The sequence below is a fragment of the Mustela lutreola genome, chromosome 8 (genome assembly GCF_030435805.1).
Source record: "Mustela lutreola isolate mMusLut2 chromosome 8, mMusLut2.pri, whole genome shotgun sequence".
Classification (NCBI taxonomy): Eukaryota; Metazoa; Chordata; class Mammalia; order Carnivora; family Mustelidae; genus Mustela; species Mustela lutreola.
In genome coordinates this window covers 145509531-145526926 of record NC_081297.1, presented here as the reverse complement: position 1 = coordinate 145526926, position 17396 = coordinate 145509531, and the positions used below count along the sequence as shown (strand labels likewise).

Genomic DNA, 17396 nt, shown 5'->3' with positions numbered 1-17396 from the left:
AGATGTCTGTCACTGCCCTGCCTCCTCCCAGGCCCACCGGGGAGGGGCACAATCACTTAACTGCTGTGCAGCCCATTCTTGAACCAGTTTTCAAGTACAGACGTGAAATTGCTGTCGCTTGATTTTGTTTTTCTTTTTTGTTTTTTGTTCTTATAATGTGTGCGTACAGGTTCATTGACAGAGTCGGTAGTTACTAGAAGTAGTTATCAACAGGAAACCAAAGAAACGGTGAGGTAATCTGTCACATTCTGCAGTGCCTGTTTAAGACGGGACAGGGAGAGAGTGTTCACTGGTAGTAGCTGGGAAGTGTTGTCATGCAAATGACAGGCTAAAAGGAGGAGAGAGGGGAACAGTCTGATGTGGACGAGCATTGGAATTCGTATTAGCGTGAACTCAACGTTTGTTCTAGTGTGGCTCTCTGCGCACACTCACACATGCAGACCCGCAGTGGAGCACTGATGACAAATGTGTGTGTCCCTGGGTGAACGCACACGGATGTAGTACTGGGCTCTTGTCCACCGGGAGGCCCAGAGACGGGACACACCCACACCCCCTCTCGATTTCTAAACACCGCGAGGAACCGGGGCTACTGGTGGAGCAAAGGCAGATTCTAGGAGGGGGGCTGCTGGGGCAGCTGAGCCTAGAGCATCTTGATGTGCCCGAGAGTAAGAAGTGCTGGGCGGAGGGGCTGACAGACAGAGGAGGGCACGTCTGAAGGACTCAGGAACCAGCCGGAAAGCGTTCCCAGTGGTCAAAGCTGAACAGTTTCAACAACAAAATAGATAATGACCATTTGGATTATAATCCAAAGAATAAAATAAATATCCACGCATCTACACTAATATGAATAGATGATTGAATAAATAAATGAAGAGAAGGGACGATCTTTTCTAGAGAAGAATCAATCATGTGTGCATAGACACTCTGCCTTTCAGGAGGCCCCCTCGCCTTGAGTGCAGGCTACCCATGGTGACTCACTTCCCAATTCTAGGGGTTGGGAAGGGGACAGTGGTAACTTCACCAGGGAAAAGCCCGGCAGGCACCACCTGTTTATCCATGATTTGGTGACCATAATTGAAGTATCATTAACACACAGTGTTACATTAGTTTCACATATACGATGTAAAGATTCAGCAGCTCTGTACATTAATTACCCAGTGCTCATCAAGATGAGTGTGCTCTCGGGGCACCTGCGTGGCTCAGTTGGTTAAGTGCCTGACTCTTGGTTTCAAGTAGGTCATGATCTCATGGGTCATGGGATCGAGCCCTGCATCAGGCTTCTTGCTTGGTGGGGAGACTGCTTGAGGTTCTGTCTCTCTCTTTCCCTCTGCCCCTCCCTCTGTGTGTGCACACTCTCTCTATATATAGATAATAAATACATAAATCTTTTTTAAAAGAATACATTTTAATTTTTTTAATTTTTAAATTTTTAATTTTTTTAATATTATCTTTCCTTCCCACTAATCTGGGTACTTAGAAGGTGACTATTAGATTATTAGCTTTTCCCCCCACTTTGACTGTTTCGTGGACTTGTCTTACTTTGCTTACTGTTGACTTTTCTCACCTCGCTGCAGGCAGCAAGTGGCACAGGGTGGGCCTCGGCACAGCCAGAAGCACCTTTGCCACCTCGGGATGTGGAAATCACTCCGGCTCATAACGAAGGTAGTCTTAAGGACTGTCCTGTAATGCTCTCCTTTGGTTTGATGGCTGCTATGGAACTATTAGAAAATAAGACCCTCGGGGTGCCTGGGTGGTGCAGTCACTTGAGCGTCCGCCTCTTGGTTTCGGCTCACTTCATGATCTCAGGGACGTGAGATCGAGCCCCGTATCAGGCTCCACAGTCAGTGCAGAATCAGCTTGAGATTCTCTCTCCCTCTCCCTCTGCCGAACTTCCCACTCGTGTCCTTTCTCTCTCTAAAATAAATAAATCAATCTAAGAAAGAAAGGAAATAAGATCCTTGTATTTCATGAGGAAACTTGCCCCGGTAGATCATCTAGTGGGAAAACAAAATTACTGAACAGGGAATCTGATCTCACTTCTATAAAAAAACTGAAAAAAACATACACACACAGAAAACATTCTGGAGGGGCACCTGGGTGGCTCAGTGGGTTAAGCCGCTGCTTTCGGCTCAGGTCATGATCTCAGGGTCCTGGGATCGAGTCCCGCATAGGGGGGCTCAGCAGGGAGCCTGCTTCCTCCTCTCTCTCTGCCTGCCTCTCTGCCTGCTTGTGATCTCTCTCTGTCAAATAAATAAATAAAATCTTTAAAAAAAAAAAAAAAAAGAAAAAGAAAACATTCTGGAAGGTACATACCAAATTGTAAACTGGAGAATGAAATTACTGAATGAATCACTTTTACCTTCAACTTGATACAGCTGTGAAGTGAGTGAGCTTTTGTGACAAGTGTATGTTACTTCCATACTCAGAAAACAAGATTTCAATTTTTTTTTTTTAAAGATTTTATTTATTTATTTGACAGACAGAGATCACAAGTAGGCAGAGAGGCAGGCAGAGAGAGAGAGAGAGAGAGAGGGAAGCAGGCTTCCTGCGGAGCAGGGAGCCCAATGCGGGGCTCGATCCCAGGACCCTGAGATCATGACCCGAGCCGAAGGCAGCAGCCCAAACCACTGAGCCACCCAGGCGCCCCCAAGATTTCAATTTTAAAAACGATCCTGTAAATAGTTGGTATCTAATGACTTGCATTTTGTGGTTTTATTATGGGATTTTTATAATAAACATTTATTTGTTTATTTATTTAAAGATTTCATTTATTTATGTGTGAGAGAGAGACCAAGAGAGCATGAGCAGGAGGGGGAGAGGGAGAGGGAGAGAGAGAATCTCAAGCAGAGCCAGATAAAGGGCTCGATCCCAGGACCCCAAGATCATGACCTGAGCCGAAGCAAGCATTAAACGCTCAACTGACTGAGCCCCCCACCGCCAGGTGCTCCGGGATTATATATATAAATGAGATACTTATATCAGTTGCTTGCATTTTAGAAAATCACTTAGGTGATAAGAGTAACAAGGATCAAGACATCAATTTTTTCTGTCTGACACTTTCATCAGCCAGAAAGTTCATGTGAATTAACAGCTCCGTTTCACAACTGTGCAGGAAACCCCTGGGTTCTGGCGCCAGGAGTGTGGGCTAGTATACTGAGTCTGGAACTACTTTTGGGGACCTCGTGTAACAGGAAGGACCAAATACTCAACCAGCTCTAGGACCAAGATTCTAATTTGAGAAACTTTCTGGCAAGGGTCTTTTTGGAGGGTTGGAGGGTTGGCGAGTACCTAGTATTTATCAAGAAGAAAGTTCTAGAAAAGTGGTCATTCAGGTCTCTGGGAGAGTGGGATTGGGAGCATGCTGGAAGGAAAAGTCACTTCATTGGTATTGAATTCTAGGTATAAGGGTAGGAACGTCTGAGATGCCATCAAACAGCAGATTTTAGGATGACTGTTTTTAATGTTACTGGTCTTAGGAGTCAGCCTATCAGCAAACCAGGAGGGGAACATTTTGCCTCCTGGGGAACAGTGAATGGAGCCGGGACAAGTGTTTAGCATTTTGGAAAAAACAATATAGCAGAATTCCTTCTTTACTCTTTACATCATCCTAAATTCAGTCGGATCAAAGATTTAAACATAAACATGAAAATACGAGGTACTAAAAGAAACATGGGGGAAGCTTTTCTTGTCACCCTGGAATGGGGAAGTCCTTCTACACATATGCAAGCCTCTCGAGAAGAGATTAGCAAATCTGTTACAAATACAACATTTCTGTTCTGAAGAAATGCTTGAAAGACAAGTGATAAATATTTGCAATCCGTACACAGAAGCTTGTTTCCTTAATATGCAAAACACTCTGACATGGCTGGATTTGTAGGATTTGCAATTTGTGGCTTTTTTGCACGTTTCATTTTTTGTGCATATGACCCTAGATGCTTGCTAAGAACTCATCTCCGAGTGGCGTTTCGCTTTTCAGATTCTTAGACCTGCACCCTGCTGCGGCCGCACTGCCCTTTGGTCCTTTACTGTTTGCTTATGTTGTCCCTGCGGTGGGAATGTCTCCCCGGTTGCCATGACGCTGCCTCCTTCCTGGAGTCGCTGCTCAAGGGCCCCCCTCAGCGAGGCCCTGTCCACCCCACGGGCACTCGGGTCACTACCACGTTTATGTGTCCAAACTTCCTCATAGCGCAGCACACCCTGACTCAGAGTGGCTGTGCGCTGCGCTGTGAGCTGCTCCAGGAGAGGCGGCTTCTGCAGATGAGGAATCTGCCTGAGCCGCGCATCGGTTGTGCATCGGTTTGTCATTTTCCTTAAGGACAGAGGACAAAAAGTAATCCTGACACTCCCCCGACTACCACAGAGAAAAGGCGGGCTTTGTGCCTGCCAGACAGTACAGGTGACAATCTGAATATTGTTCTTCTTACAGCTAATTAGCATAAAAGGCCGTCTGAGGCTGAAGCCCACATGCCACGGAGGCCCCTGTGCCCTCTGGAGTCCAGGTGTCCCGTCTGTTTTCCGGTAACCAAATGCAGAACAAGATTTTGTTCTTTTTTTTCCCCAAGGTTTATTTATTTATTAGAGAGAGAGACAGAGAGAGCACAAGCAGGGGGAGCAGCAGAGGGAAAGGGAGAAGCAGACTTCCTGCTGAGCAGGGAGCCTGACGTGGGACTCGATCCCAGGACCTGGAGATCATGACCTGAGCTGAAAGCAGAGGCTTAACCGACTGAGTCCTCCAGGCGCCCCAAGATTTTGTTTTTGTACATATTTTATCTTTTTTAAGATTTATTTATTTGAGCGCGTGTGTGCTTGCACGCGAGTGCGGGGAGGGGCCGAGGGAGACAGGGAACCCTCAAGCAGACTCCTCGCCAAGTGCAGAGCCCGATGCTACTCGGGGCTCCACCTCACAGCCCTGAGATCACGATCTGAGCCGAAGCCAGGGATTGGACGCGCAGCCAGCCGAGTACCCAGGCTCCTGTGTTCTTGCAAATACATTCATGGGGCATCTGGGTGGCTGAGTCGTTAAGTGCCTTCGGCTCAGGTCATGATCCCAGGGTCCTGGGACCATTTCTGCATCGGGGTCTCTGCTCAGCAGGAAGCCTGCTTCTTCCTCTCCGACCTCCCCTTGCTTGTGTTCCCTCTGTCACTGTGTCTCTGTCAAATAAATAAATAAAATCTTTTTTTAAAAAATCAACATTCTTAGCTGAAGAGTTCCTCCTGAAGGTTTTATTCTTTAGAATTCCATGCCCCCTCACCCCTGCAACGGCACTTCCTCCTCTCCCCCCCAACCAGAGTCTCTCACCAGCAGCTCTCAGCTCCCCCGGCTGAGCCCAGAGTTTCTTGTGTCCCCGTGGGGTGACAGGGTGCAGTCTGGAGTCAACTTAAGGGCTGCATAATAAAAAGGGAGATCAAAAGAATTTTGGCCATTGGAATGTGGGTCCTGACATCCTTTGCTTAAGTGTCCTTCTTCCCTGGCCTTTTTCCAGTGCCCGGCAGCTCCCGGCCCGTGGTAGGGAATCAAGAAATGTGGAGTCAGTTCTTTTCCCACAAAATGCTATTGTTCTCACTCGTCCTGCTTTGCCTACTTAAATGCCTTAACTAAAGCTTACCTTTTAAATATTTATAGGGGCTCCTGGGTGGCTCACTTGGTTAAGTGGCCAACCCTTGATTTTGGCTCAGGGTCTCCTTTGACTGGTTTCTTGAGCTTAGTGTCCTGTTTTCAAGGTCTGTCCATGTCATAGCCAGTGTTGTCATCTCATTCTGTTTTCTGACCAAGCAATCACCCATTGCCTGGAGAGACTACGTTTTGTTTATTCATTTTTTGTTATAGATTTTATTTATTTACTTGACAGAGAGAGAGAGAGAGAGCGCACAAGTAGGGGAAGTGACAGGCAGAGGGTGAGGGAGAAGCAGGCTTCCTGCTGAGCAAGGACCACCCCCCCCATGCAGGCAGTCGATCCCAGGACCCTGGGATCACAACTGAGCCGAAGGCAGACGCCACCCAGGTGCCCCTTGTTTATTCCTTTTGAAAGGGATAAAATTAAGATAACAAAATATTTTTTTAATGAAGTCATAATAGAGTTTCCTAACCAGAATCATTTTTTTTTTAAAGATTTTATTTATATGACACAGAGATCACAAGTAGGCAGAGAGGCAGGCAGAGAGAGAGGGGGAAGCAGGCTCCCTGCTCAGCAGAGAGCGCGATTCGATTCGGGGCTCAGTCCCAGGACCCTGAGATCACACCCGGAGCTGACAGCAGAGGTTTAACCCACTGAACTACCCAGGCACCCCCAGAATCATTTTTTAGGCAACTAGGAAACAGCAGATTTCCTGGTACCTGGAGATTTAGATTTCTATTACTGATATGATTAGTGTTAGAATTGGCAAGTGTAGGGGCGCCTGGGTGGCTCCCTCGGTGAAGCGTCTGCCTTTAGCTCAGGTCATGATCCTGGAGTCCTGGCATCGAGCCCTGCATCAGGCCCCCTGCTCAGCCGGGAGTCGGCTTCCCCCTCTGCCTGCTGCTTCCCCTGCTTGTGCTCTCTCTGTCTCACTCTCGCTCTATCTCAAATAAATAAATCTTAAAAAAAAAAAAGAGTTTGCAAATTTTAACACATATTGGGTGTTTAATCCACATACATACTAGGTGTCTCAGAACAGTATATTTTAAAACACCAGATCATAAGGTAGAATGTCAAATATTAATTAGACCACTAATAGTTTTATCCTATAAAGCAACTGGATAAAAAGCATACTTCCATTTCGACAGACTTTTAAATCAAAATTCTTTTTTTTAATCAAAATTCTTATAATAATAAAGTAGAATGTGGAGAAAGAGAAACAATCTTCTTTGGAGACAAAAACAATTTTCTGTGGAGACAGAAAAACAATCATTGGCAAAATTGGGTAAGATATATGTGACCGAAAAAGTAAAATTTGTTACATATTTAAAAGCGTGTTTGACGAGTATATTTTCTGTATTAATACCAAGATATTTAACTTTCAGGTGGACCAGAACAAGGACCGAGTGTGGAAGGTCTTAATGCACCAACGAAGGCTGGTTTAGGTAACAGGCCTACGACTCTATATTCTCATTCTGAAGGGTGCCTGGGTGGCTCAGTGGGTTAAGCTTCTGCTTTCAGCTCAGGTCATGATCCCAGGGTCCTGGGATCAAGCCCCCCCTGGGGCTCTCTGCTCAGCGGGGAGCCTGCTTCCTTCTCTCTCTCTGCCTGCCTCTCTGCCTACTTGTGATCTCTGTCAGTCAAGTAAATAAATAAAATCCTAAAAAAAAAAAAATCTTACATTCTGATTTCGAGAGTGAGATTCATTAAGACAAAAAATGAATCCCGTCTTTACATTCTGCCAGGACTTTGTAGTCTAATACGGCATCATGACCATTAATCTATTAGTAAGATTTTATTGAGCAAAAAATCCTGGAGGGCAGAGCAGCTCCATCATTCCCGTTGACTCAAGAACTTTTCTAGTATTTTCTTCTCCTAATTTCATTTTAGTGATCTTTAATGTTGCATTATTAGGGAATTTTATTCTGATATTAGTGCGTATTACATGGCATTAATTGGAAAGCAATACTTTGGTGAAAAATAGCTAAACTATTAGAAATGTTCTGGATATTTTCATCTGGTGTTAATGGCTTTGTAGGAGTTTGGGAGCAGATTTTGTGACTACTGCCACACGGCTCCAAAAGGAGGCGAGGGAAAGGAAAACTCCCCTAGATGCCTCTTTCATATTTGAAATGTAATGGGGTTAAATTCTCATATTAGGGCTAAATTTGAATCTTTCGTTGTTTGTGGCTTTATGCTGTCTTTTCCTCTTAAAATACATTCTCGTCTTTGTCAGAAAAAAGTTAAAATTTTATTCCTACTGAGTCTCTTAAACATAGAATATATATAGTCTTTGATTAAAGTTTACCCATAAAACAGTTTTTAAGGAACTCTAAAGTATATATTTTTGTGCAATTTAGAAAGTACTGGTATGAAATAATAGAATGGTTTATAATTCTTATTGGTTAATAGATAAAATCTGTATATAAGTCGAGGTGAAAAAGCTCATTGCTGCTTCAGTTAGTTGTATACGTAATGCCTGGCTAACTTAATGTTTTAAAGTAATTCTAAAAGTTTTTGAAGAGCAGATCTTAATAGGAGGGTTTGTTCTAATATACAGAAGAAATGCTCCTGAAGAAAGCAGTGTGTAGGGCCAGGCCAGGCTCTTAATTTCTCTTCAGGGTGGTATGCAGAAAATGTTTTCTCTAAGTTTGGATACTACTTGGAAATACTGAGAAATTCCATTTAACCAAGCTCTAACTCTAAAATACACTCATGTTCGGGTCTTCTGGGAAATGTTACAGTCTCTTAAATAATGATATGTATCTTAGTTTTTTTTTCAGATACACTAAAAATAGAAAAATTATGTATTTCTATTGGCCTGACTTTCTATTTTTTATTTTTTGGCAGAGGTGTCCTCTATCATAAAAAAGAAACCAAATCAAGCCAAAAGAGGAGTGAGTATTACGTGTAAATACCTAATAGCTCGTCTCTGAGATAGCCACCTTTGTCACTTCCCACACTGTGGTGTCATACACGTGGCTTTGATGAAGAACCTATGCTTTGTGCAATGAGATGAATGTTAGACGTACTCAAGTTTTTCTAGAATGAGTTTTCAAAGAAATTTTTCCTTCGATGACAAAATTAAAAAAAAAAATCAGCAGAGGCTCCGTGGGAGTGTCTGTTGTGTTTGCGTTTCTGTAAGCGATGCTATCACTCGAGACTTAGAGGGTTGTCATCCGCAGAACTTTCAGAGACCACGATTCCCTTTAGGGTCCCCGTTCTGGAGGCAGGCGCCAAGGCAGCCACTTTGTCACTTAGTGGCTACGTGATCTCGGTCAAGCCACTTAACTTGCCTCAGCTTGAGCTGCTCATCTGTGAACTGGGGTCGATGGTGATGCCAGCTTGACAGGGTCGTGAGGACTGAGTGAGAGAACGCTTGTGAAGCGCAGGTCACAGTGCCTGGCACGTCATAGACACCAGTCCACGTTAGCTGTTGCTGCGAAGCTTTCCAAAAGTTTGGGCAGAACCTAATCCTGTATATCTTCTAGCTTGGGGCCAAAAAAGGAAGTTTGGGCGCCCAGAAAGTGGCGAACACATGCTTTAATGAGATTGAAAAACAAGCCCGGGCTGTAGATAAAATGAAGGAACAGGAAGACCTTCTGGCCAGGGCGGCGCCTAAGGAAGAATCCATGTAAGTCTGACTTGCTTCTCCTAGTGTGTTTTTAGTGAATAAAACTATTAATAATACAACTCGGAGATTTGCTTTCCAGATGCCACTGAATTTTGTGGGGAGGGGGGCTGCCTGGACTGGAGAAATTGGAATGATAATGTGGAGTCCCTTGAAGTCCAGCCAGTCAGCTCACATTTTATCTAAGAGGAGCACTGGAATGAGGGAATGTATTTTGGAGCGTGAGTTCCGCAGTGAGCTCAGGACAGACAGAATAGGGCAGAAACTGGAAGCCCCGGGGCCAGTCCAGAGAAGGCTGTGAGTATTCACTGAAGGCTCTTAGAGGCTTTGTTTGTGTTGGAAACAGAAGGGAGCGGCCCTCTGGAGAGTGCATGTGCTGGGTATAAAAGACCGTGGGGAGAGATGCAGGGGGAGCACGACGCAGAAAGGAAAAGCAACTTGGGTTCCTAGTTCTTATGTGTGTTTGTTTTACTTGTGCTATTCCCTCTTCCTTTCATGTGTGTTCTGTCAGTTCTGGCTTGAGTTACTGTAGACTGCATAATGAAGAAAATACTGATTTATGAGGTTTACTGCTGTGAGGATTAACTTAGTTAATGCTCATCAGAGCGCATCAGACAGTGCCTAGGGCGGAGTCCGTGCCCAGTCGGTGTGCTTTCTTACTGTTCATACTAACAGTTTGTGAAGGAACTTTCTGATGGCTAAGCCCAGAGAATTTGAAGTATAGGAGCGCCTGGGTGGCTCAGTGGGCTCAGGTCATGATCTCAGCGTCCTTGGATCGAGCCCCACGTCCGGCTCTCTGTTCGGCAGGGAGTCTGCTTCCCTTCCTCTCTCTCTGCCTGCCTCTCTGCCTGCTTGTGATCTCCCTCTCTCTGTCAAATAAATAAATAAAATCTTGAAAAAAAAAAAAAAAAAAAGAAGTATAATATTTCTCCTTGTCATTTAACTCAAAGAACGTAGGGGGCAGCACTAAACCATCTTTGGGTACATATGGTTTGAAATGCTTTCTGCAAAATGTTCTTCCAGCGGTCACAGACCTCACTTTAATTTCTCTAAGCTACGTTCTTGACCCTGGGGAGGCCAAATCTGAGGCTCTAGACTGCTTCTCTTGGTGTTTGGGATCGAGCTGTGTGCGGATTGCTGGTGCCTGGTTTTCCTGGAGCCTGTAAAATCCAGAGCCTGATCCCCTCGCTCTCTGCGGTGCAGGGGGCTGGAGATGAGCACAGTGACCTTAGAAGGCCAGCAGCCCTAGCTGGTAGCTTTCGTTAGGTCGGTCAGGTACAGCAGGAACGCAGAGATGTGGGCCCAGGTGTTAATGGATCTGACCTGGGAACCTGCTTTGACGGCTTCCTTGGCCCCATTCAGGACAGCCCTACCACTGTGCCCTCCCGCTCAGCCCCGGGGCAGCCCACTTCTACCAAAGCAGAGCTGTGCGAGCCCAAGAAACACACACTTTATCCTTAAGATGCGACAGACAGGTTAACTTCTGCAAGTTAATGTTTTCATGGCCATGAGTAGTTAGTTCAGTTCAGCAGCCAGGAACCGCAGTTTCCTCTTATCGGGCCTGGGAAATTCCGACTGGCCGGGCACGAGCCTGGCCTCACCTCCTGGCACGCAGCTCCTGGGCTTACCCTCAGGAGTGTGCACAGTTGTTGGTTGGGGGCGTGTGATGGGAAGAGGCAGAGCTTCTTCCCTTGTGTGATCTGAGCGGCTGCAAGCCCTCCTTTGAGCCAGGGACTGGGAAGCAGGGAATCCTGACTTCTTAATTCTAGCAGTGCTGCTGCCCCGTGTTACGGGAAGCCTGGGCAGTCAAGTGTGTGCTTTTCCTGGGCAGGAGAACCTCTCCCCACATCCGTTCCTCTTCTCCAGAAGAATCTGTTGCAACAGTTTTATCTGTTCGCGATTTTCAGCAAATCTGTTGTCTTCCTCCATAAAGTATACTCAAAGCTATTTTTTATTTTCTGAATGATAAAACCTAGTGCATTGCCAGAATCCGTGTGTTCAGTAGGAATAATAGTAAAGAGAGCAAACTGCTCGGTCAAAACAAAGCAAATTCTGCCTGGCTTACTAGGGAAGAAAACAGCAGACGCATTTTCTCTTTTTTTTCATTTTTTCCCCTATTTTCTATTGACTGTTTTTCTAGTAAGATATACCATTGTCGTTGACTGTTAATACAGAGAAATATATTTATGTTATTTCGGCATTTACACCGTGACTTACGAGGAATCCATGACATTTTACACAATTTTATAAAATGGATGATAGCTTAGAGTTCCTGATAAAATACGTATATCACTTTTCAGGACCCCGACATTCTGTCACTGTCTTATTAATATAAAATAGTTCTGCTGTTGCTGATAGAGGCATAGTTTTCCTTATGAAAAATTAAGTATTCATAACATTTTTAGAACTCTGGGAGTCTGGGACAGGTGCATTCCCCTTTGGTGCAACATTCATAACAGACATTTGATAACAGATCATTAGTGTCTGACTCGCAGCACAGTTTTAAATGCTCTCAGAAGCCTGATTATATAGAGATCCTCTGAAGAATCCTTTTGCAATTAAGTAACTCCTTCTTAATTTATCTATTTGTAAAGTCAAATGTGTGTGTGTGTGTGTGTGTGTGTGTTTAAACCAAGCAAACCAGTGAGACATCTTATCCTTTTGCTCTGTAATGTGGAAATATAAATGAAATATTAATCCAGATAAGGAATTCTGCCTTTTACTATCCTATATAACATAATTTCCGTATATGTTGTATTATTATGTAGCAGGTGGTACAAACCATTATATGATGATAGCTGATATGAACTAGAACAGGAAGGTGGGATCAGCAGCAACCAAAAAGTGGCTGTAAACTCGTTCAAATTTTCTTGAGCATCTACTCAAAAAAGACCTGGGGGCGGAGCCAATTTGCCTTCCTAATTATTAATTATGGAAAGAAGCACAAAGCTCAAATTATAAGCGACATGTTTAATTTTGCTTAGTGTTTGAACTCGAGAACACAGAATTAAAACCAAATTAAGGAGATTTGGTTTTTCTGGCAGCGTTTCATCACTGCGATTAGCCTACAAGGATCTTGAAATTCAAATGAAAAAGGACGAGAAGGTGAACATGAGCGGCCAAAAAAAGACCGAGTCTGAGAGACTCGGCATGGGATTTGGAAATTGCAGAAGGTACGTGGCTTCCAGGAATTAAACCCAGTTGCTGACCGTGAATGGTTTTTCCTTATTAACATCAGCTTGAAAAGTATTTTTTCTTGATTCCTTCCTTTTTTCAGCGTTTTCCCTTAATACTCAACATAGCACGAAAAATTCCAAATTTGATTCTCAAAAAAAAGGAAATAGGCCTGACTGGTCGCTAAACAGATGCCACAGACAGAATTGATATCTGTGACTATATTTTGTGTAATCAGGTTCTGGTCATCACTAAGGCTTTTTGATGCTGATGCCAAAAAATATACATATTATTTTTATTGCTCATGTTTTTAATCCCACTAATACATTTTTTTGTTGAGAGTATAGATTAAAATGTTCGCTCTTGGGGTGCCTGGGTGGCTCAGTGGGTTAAAGCCTCTGCCTTCGGCTCAGGTCATGATCTCAGGGTCCTGGGATCAAGCCCTGCATCGGGCTCTCTGCTCAGTGGGGAGTCTGCTTCCTCCCCTCTCTCTCTGCCTGCCTCTCCGCCTATTTGTGATCTCTGTCAAATGAATAAAATCTTTAAAATTTAAAAAAAAAAAAAAAAAAAACGTAAGACGTTCGTTCTTCAGTGAACCCAAATGTCTTCATGAGCGAATGTAACTTTTTCCCATTTTATTCTCTGTTTCCTCAAGTGGCATTTCACATTCCGTGACGTCAGACATGCAAACCATTGAACAGGAAACACCAATCATAGCAAAACCCAGAAAGAAGTACAGCGATGACAATGATGATTCATACTTTACTTCCAGCTCAAGGTAACCCGCTAAAAATCTACCTGCAGTGTTGTTTTGAAAAGCAGTGGTTAGCGAGGACTTACTCGCTTATTGGCGTTAGGAGCAAATACAAATCCTTTGTTTCATGGCTTTTAAGAGCTCTAGCTGGAGTCCAGGGTGTCCTTTGGAAAAAACTGGGGAGGCTTTCACCCCATGCTTGCTAATACTAAGGTGTTTGATAATAAAAATCATCCAACAAGAGTTAAATTTAGAGGTAGGAATTTATGTTTCTCTAAGTGTGAAACGGGAGAAATATAGGAGGATCCCAGACGTCCAGATCCTTTCGTCTTGGGATACCTGCTTCCGAGCCTCCAGCGGGCGGGATGGAACATTAAGTCAACACTAGCGTGTGCGCCTCAATTCATGGAAGACGCTGGTGTGCTGGCGGCTCCCGGGCTGAGCTGGCTTCCGGTGGGTCAGTGTTCGCCGTCAGATGGGACAAGTTGCCTGACTCCAGTGTGAAGCCGACCATGGCTGAGGGCCGTGGTTCACGTTCAGGGGCCTGAGGGGGCAGAGAGGACAAGTTTAAACTCGAACCGACTCTCTGAGGTTCTTTCGAGAACCTGATCAGCACAGGGGAGTCCTGCTTTAAAAAGAACCACAGGCCCCTGGGCTGTTAACTGGAGGTGGCCGCCAGCCGGGAGGACACAGCGAGAAGAGCGTAGGCCCCGGCGCTGACGGCCTGGGTTCAGATCCTGACTGGGCCATTTAGTGACTGTGTGACCTTGTTCAAGTTACGCAGCCTCTGGGCTGCAGCTTCCTCATCGGTAAGTTAGGGATACTGGCATCTGCCGCGCAGGGTGCGGGGGTGGGTACGTGAGTTCATGCAAACGGAGCGTTTGGAACAGTGCTCCACTGTTGCTCGTGTTATGTTTAGTTGCTGTTATGATACAGAAACTCAGCTCGAGAGACCTGCGGCCCAGTCCGAATGGTTAATCCCTGTTGTTAGATGCTTACGCATGTCGAGGGCGTCCTTCAGGTTTGGAGTCCAGGAAAACCGAGGAGGTGTCTGTCAGTAATGGGCTCCGTCCCTCATGCCTGGGAGGGCATTGCTGTCATCTGGCGGTTGCATAGGCTTCAGGTGTTTTCCTGCGTATAAAGTGGACAGTACACCTGACATGTGTCGCGCGTACACACGCCTGTTCACTGTGAACTACAGGCCAGTGGTGAGAGGTACTTTTCAAAGTCCCAAGACTAGTCCTAGCCTTCTCACGTAGCTTCCCATTATTTCAAGTCCGGATGTTTTACCCGAAAACCCGAGTAGTTCAGTAGTTCAGTGGTGTTCCTGGTCAGTGTTGTCAGAGACGGGCGGGTTTCTCTTTCCTGCCGAGGGTCACCTGGATAACACAGCAGGTTTTGGTTTCCTTACAGGTCGCTCCCAAAGCATGCCTTTTAAACGTTTTTAAATACGTTTTCTACAGAATCAAACTCGATTTCTAACCTGATTTGGGAGCTGCTCGCACGCCAGCTTATTTCAGATTCTCTCCTTAAACGAGCGAGCATAGAAGCATAGAAGAGTAAAGAAATTTCAAGTGAAATCAGCCCTGCTGCTTGGCAGCCAGGTTGCAAACAAATGGCTGCAAGTGAAGTTATCCATGGGATGGGCCCTGAGAAACTTCTGGAGAATGTCACTGGCTCTAGGTCACTGATCGGCTCCCGGGGGACTTTTTTCTGCCTTTGTCAGGAGTCTCAGGAATCATGTGGGTCTCTCTTTCTCCAGAAGCTTAGAGAGTTGGCCCTAAGGCGTTTGCTCTATGCAGTAATTATGATTCGAAACGTGGGAGTAGGTGTTTCCACACGCACCACACTTGGTGGGCTCCCACCAGAGACACCGGAGCGCGGGGTCCTCCCCTGCAGGTTGTGTCGCAGGAGCAGGGGCCCCTTTTCCCGCCCTGCTCGGCCGTAGCGCTGCTAGTGGGTCAAGGACACTGTCAGGCCTCCGGCAGCCGAGGGAAAGCAGACACGGCCCCTGGGGGAGCCAGCGCCTGAGCTCCGCCGAGAGCTCGCACTGCCTCCGAATGATTCATTAGCCCATTAGAACTTGGGCGTTATGAATTATGAAAGAGTGCTGTTTCTATTGAAAATAAGAGCCACCGTATCTTTGGGCTTTTTTAAATTGAGTTCCATTACATTCAGGATCTAAACAGCATGATTATACACTGAGTACAAAATAATGACAGCAGAACAATTTGCTCAGCCCCGTGCGGCCGGGGTAGACAGTCAGTCGTCCGTGCAACACATCGCATACGTGCTGCTGTTGGGGTGCTTTATCAAGGGGTCGGAACAGCGTCCTCAGGGTTGGATGCGGACCGAGCGCGAGAGCGAAAACACGAGTGACAAGAATTGAGAACCAGGATCTAGGAATGAGAATTAGAAAATCAGTAAAGATTTGGAAATCGGAGACGGCTCTTGTGTTTCTGAGGCCAGGCAAGTGTCCCACAGCCCCGGTCGTCAGTCAGCCCTTCCAGTGGACCTGTGGCCTGGTGGGCCAGCCGACTGTGCCCCCAAGGGGTGCCGCACGCCTCTCGCATCTGTCCACGCACGGAGAGCTCACCCCTACGCCTAGGCGTCCCAGCACCCGGAACGCTGCACAGCGTCCCTGCTGATCAGTAGGAGCCCAGCAGAATGGCTCGCGCCCTCCTGAATCTTCGGCAGTCCAGTCATTGAAAAACTGATGCCCTTAAATTCCAAGATAAGCACTTTGGCTTATGTGAACGAAGACTATTTCCTTGGAGTGACAACTAGATCTACAAAATCCTAAACCCCAGCCGCTCCGAGTGGTGAGGAGTCTGGAAGCCCCAACCACACCCTGTCCAGTGCTTCCTGCCCCACCCCGCCCCGCCCCCAGCATCCTCCAGGGGACCCTACGGCCCCATCGCCCCCCACTCCCTCTCATCCTCAAGGTAGCCGTCCGGTCCAGGGGCAGCTCCCTGAGGAACAATGCCTCTGCTTCACACCTCCCTGGGTTTGTGAGCTTGAATCAGCCAGCCCAGAGGGCAGGGACTGGACATGTGTCCTCACCCTGCATCCTCATCCAGCAAAGTACCAGCCCCTCATGGATGCTTGCTAAGTACTTTTTAAATTTCTCATTGACTTGATCTTAATCCTTTCACTTGGGCCCTTATAAATAAGTCTCTCAGATAATTGAAGATGACTTTCCAGGCCCGTGTGCCTCCCACATTTTGGAAGCCCTGTTTCTCTGAACCACTTGAAGACTCTGTCCAAGTCTCCTCTCAAGAGGGGAGAGCACAGGGCTCCAGGCTCACGGAGAGAGCTGGGCCCGTTCCCCGCTGACAGGCAGATCTGCTCTGAACCTCCATCAGCCTTCCTGGGGAGACAAGGCCCGTGTAACGAGCTTTTGCTCTTTGTTCTTAATGACCCCCTCGCTAGAGAAAGCAGAAGCCACTTTTGGAAATTCTGCTTGCTTTCTATTAGCCATGTAAAGTCACACACCATCTGCTTTAAACAGCAAGCTTATCCCTTCTTGCCTTTTTTTTTAAACCAAGAAGAGGATGTTTGTTCTCAACATTCCCACCCCCCAAAACCTTAGCTCATCTGGGCCCTTGGCTTGTCTGTTCTCGAAGGTTCCTGCTGCCCCATTTGATTACAGGCCCCTCTGGCCGCCCGGGCTTTCCGTCTCTGTAGGACTTCTTAGGACGTCAGAGCTGGGTGCTCACCGCGTGTCCCATGAGCTGCTTTCCTTACTGAGCAGAAAGCCTGGGTGACATGTTTGAAAGTCTGGACAGCCTCTTGCACCATCCTTCCTTTCCCAGGACCTGAGCCTTGGAATCCGCCCCTTCCAAACGTCTCGAACCCCACCTTTAAAAGGAGCGCGTATCTGGCAGAGCCGTTTTCCACCCCAGGCTGTTGTGAATCCTGAGGAGCCCAGGCACGTCCCCCTCCCCCATCAGTCTCTGCCGCGTTCCAGACAGACCCTGCTGCTCGTGGTCAGAGAGTGCGCGGTCACCACACAGGACCAAAGCTGCCATTGAGTTGTGCTCTCGGAGCAAGGCCCTGCTCGGTGAGGCTCGGCTGATGAGAGGGTAAACTGCTCTAGAAGGCCGGCATCTTAATCTAGAAGGCCGGCATCTTACAGACCAAGTTTGCTTCAAGCTCCAGCCTGCAGAGTGGTCCAGGGATCGGGCGTCCAGAGCCGTGCGTCCGACCCGAGGAGGGGGCC

At 46.4% G+C, this 17396-nt stretch overlaps 1 protein-coding gene across 1 annotated transcript in view; it reads left to right on the top strand.

Moving 5' to 3' along the window:
* The window catches only part of ARFGAP3 (ADP ribosylation factor GTPase activating protein 3), a 45966-nt gene that overhangs the window by 13521 nt on the left and 15049 nt on the right, over window positions 1–17396 (top strand). Inside the window, exons 6-11 of the mRNA XM_059187174.1 lie at window positions 1575–1662; window positions 7001–7060; window positions 8466–8512; window positions 9107–9249; window positions 12291–12419; window positions 13076–13198. Of these exons, the coding sequence (XP_059043157.1) occupies window positions 1575–1662; window positions 7001–7060; window positions 8466–8512; window positions 9107–9249; window positions 12291–12419; window positions 13076–13198 (590 nt within the window). The remainder of the gene's footprint in view (window positions 1–1574; window positions 1663–7000; window positions 7061–8465; window positions 8513–9106; window positions 9250–12290; window positions 12420–13075; window positions 13199–17396) is intronic.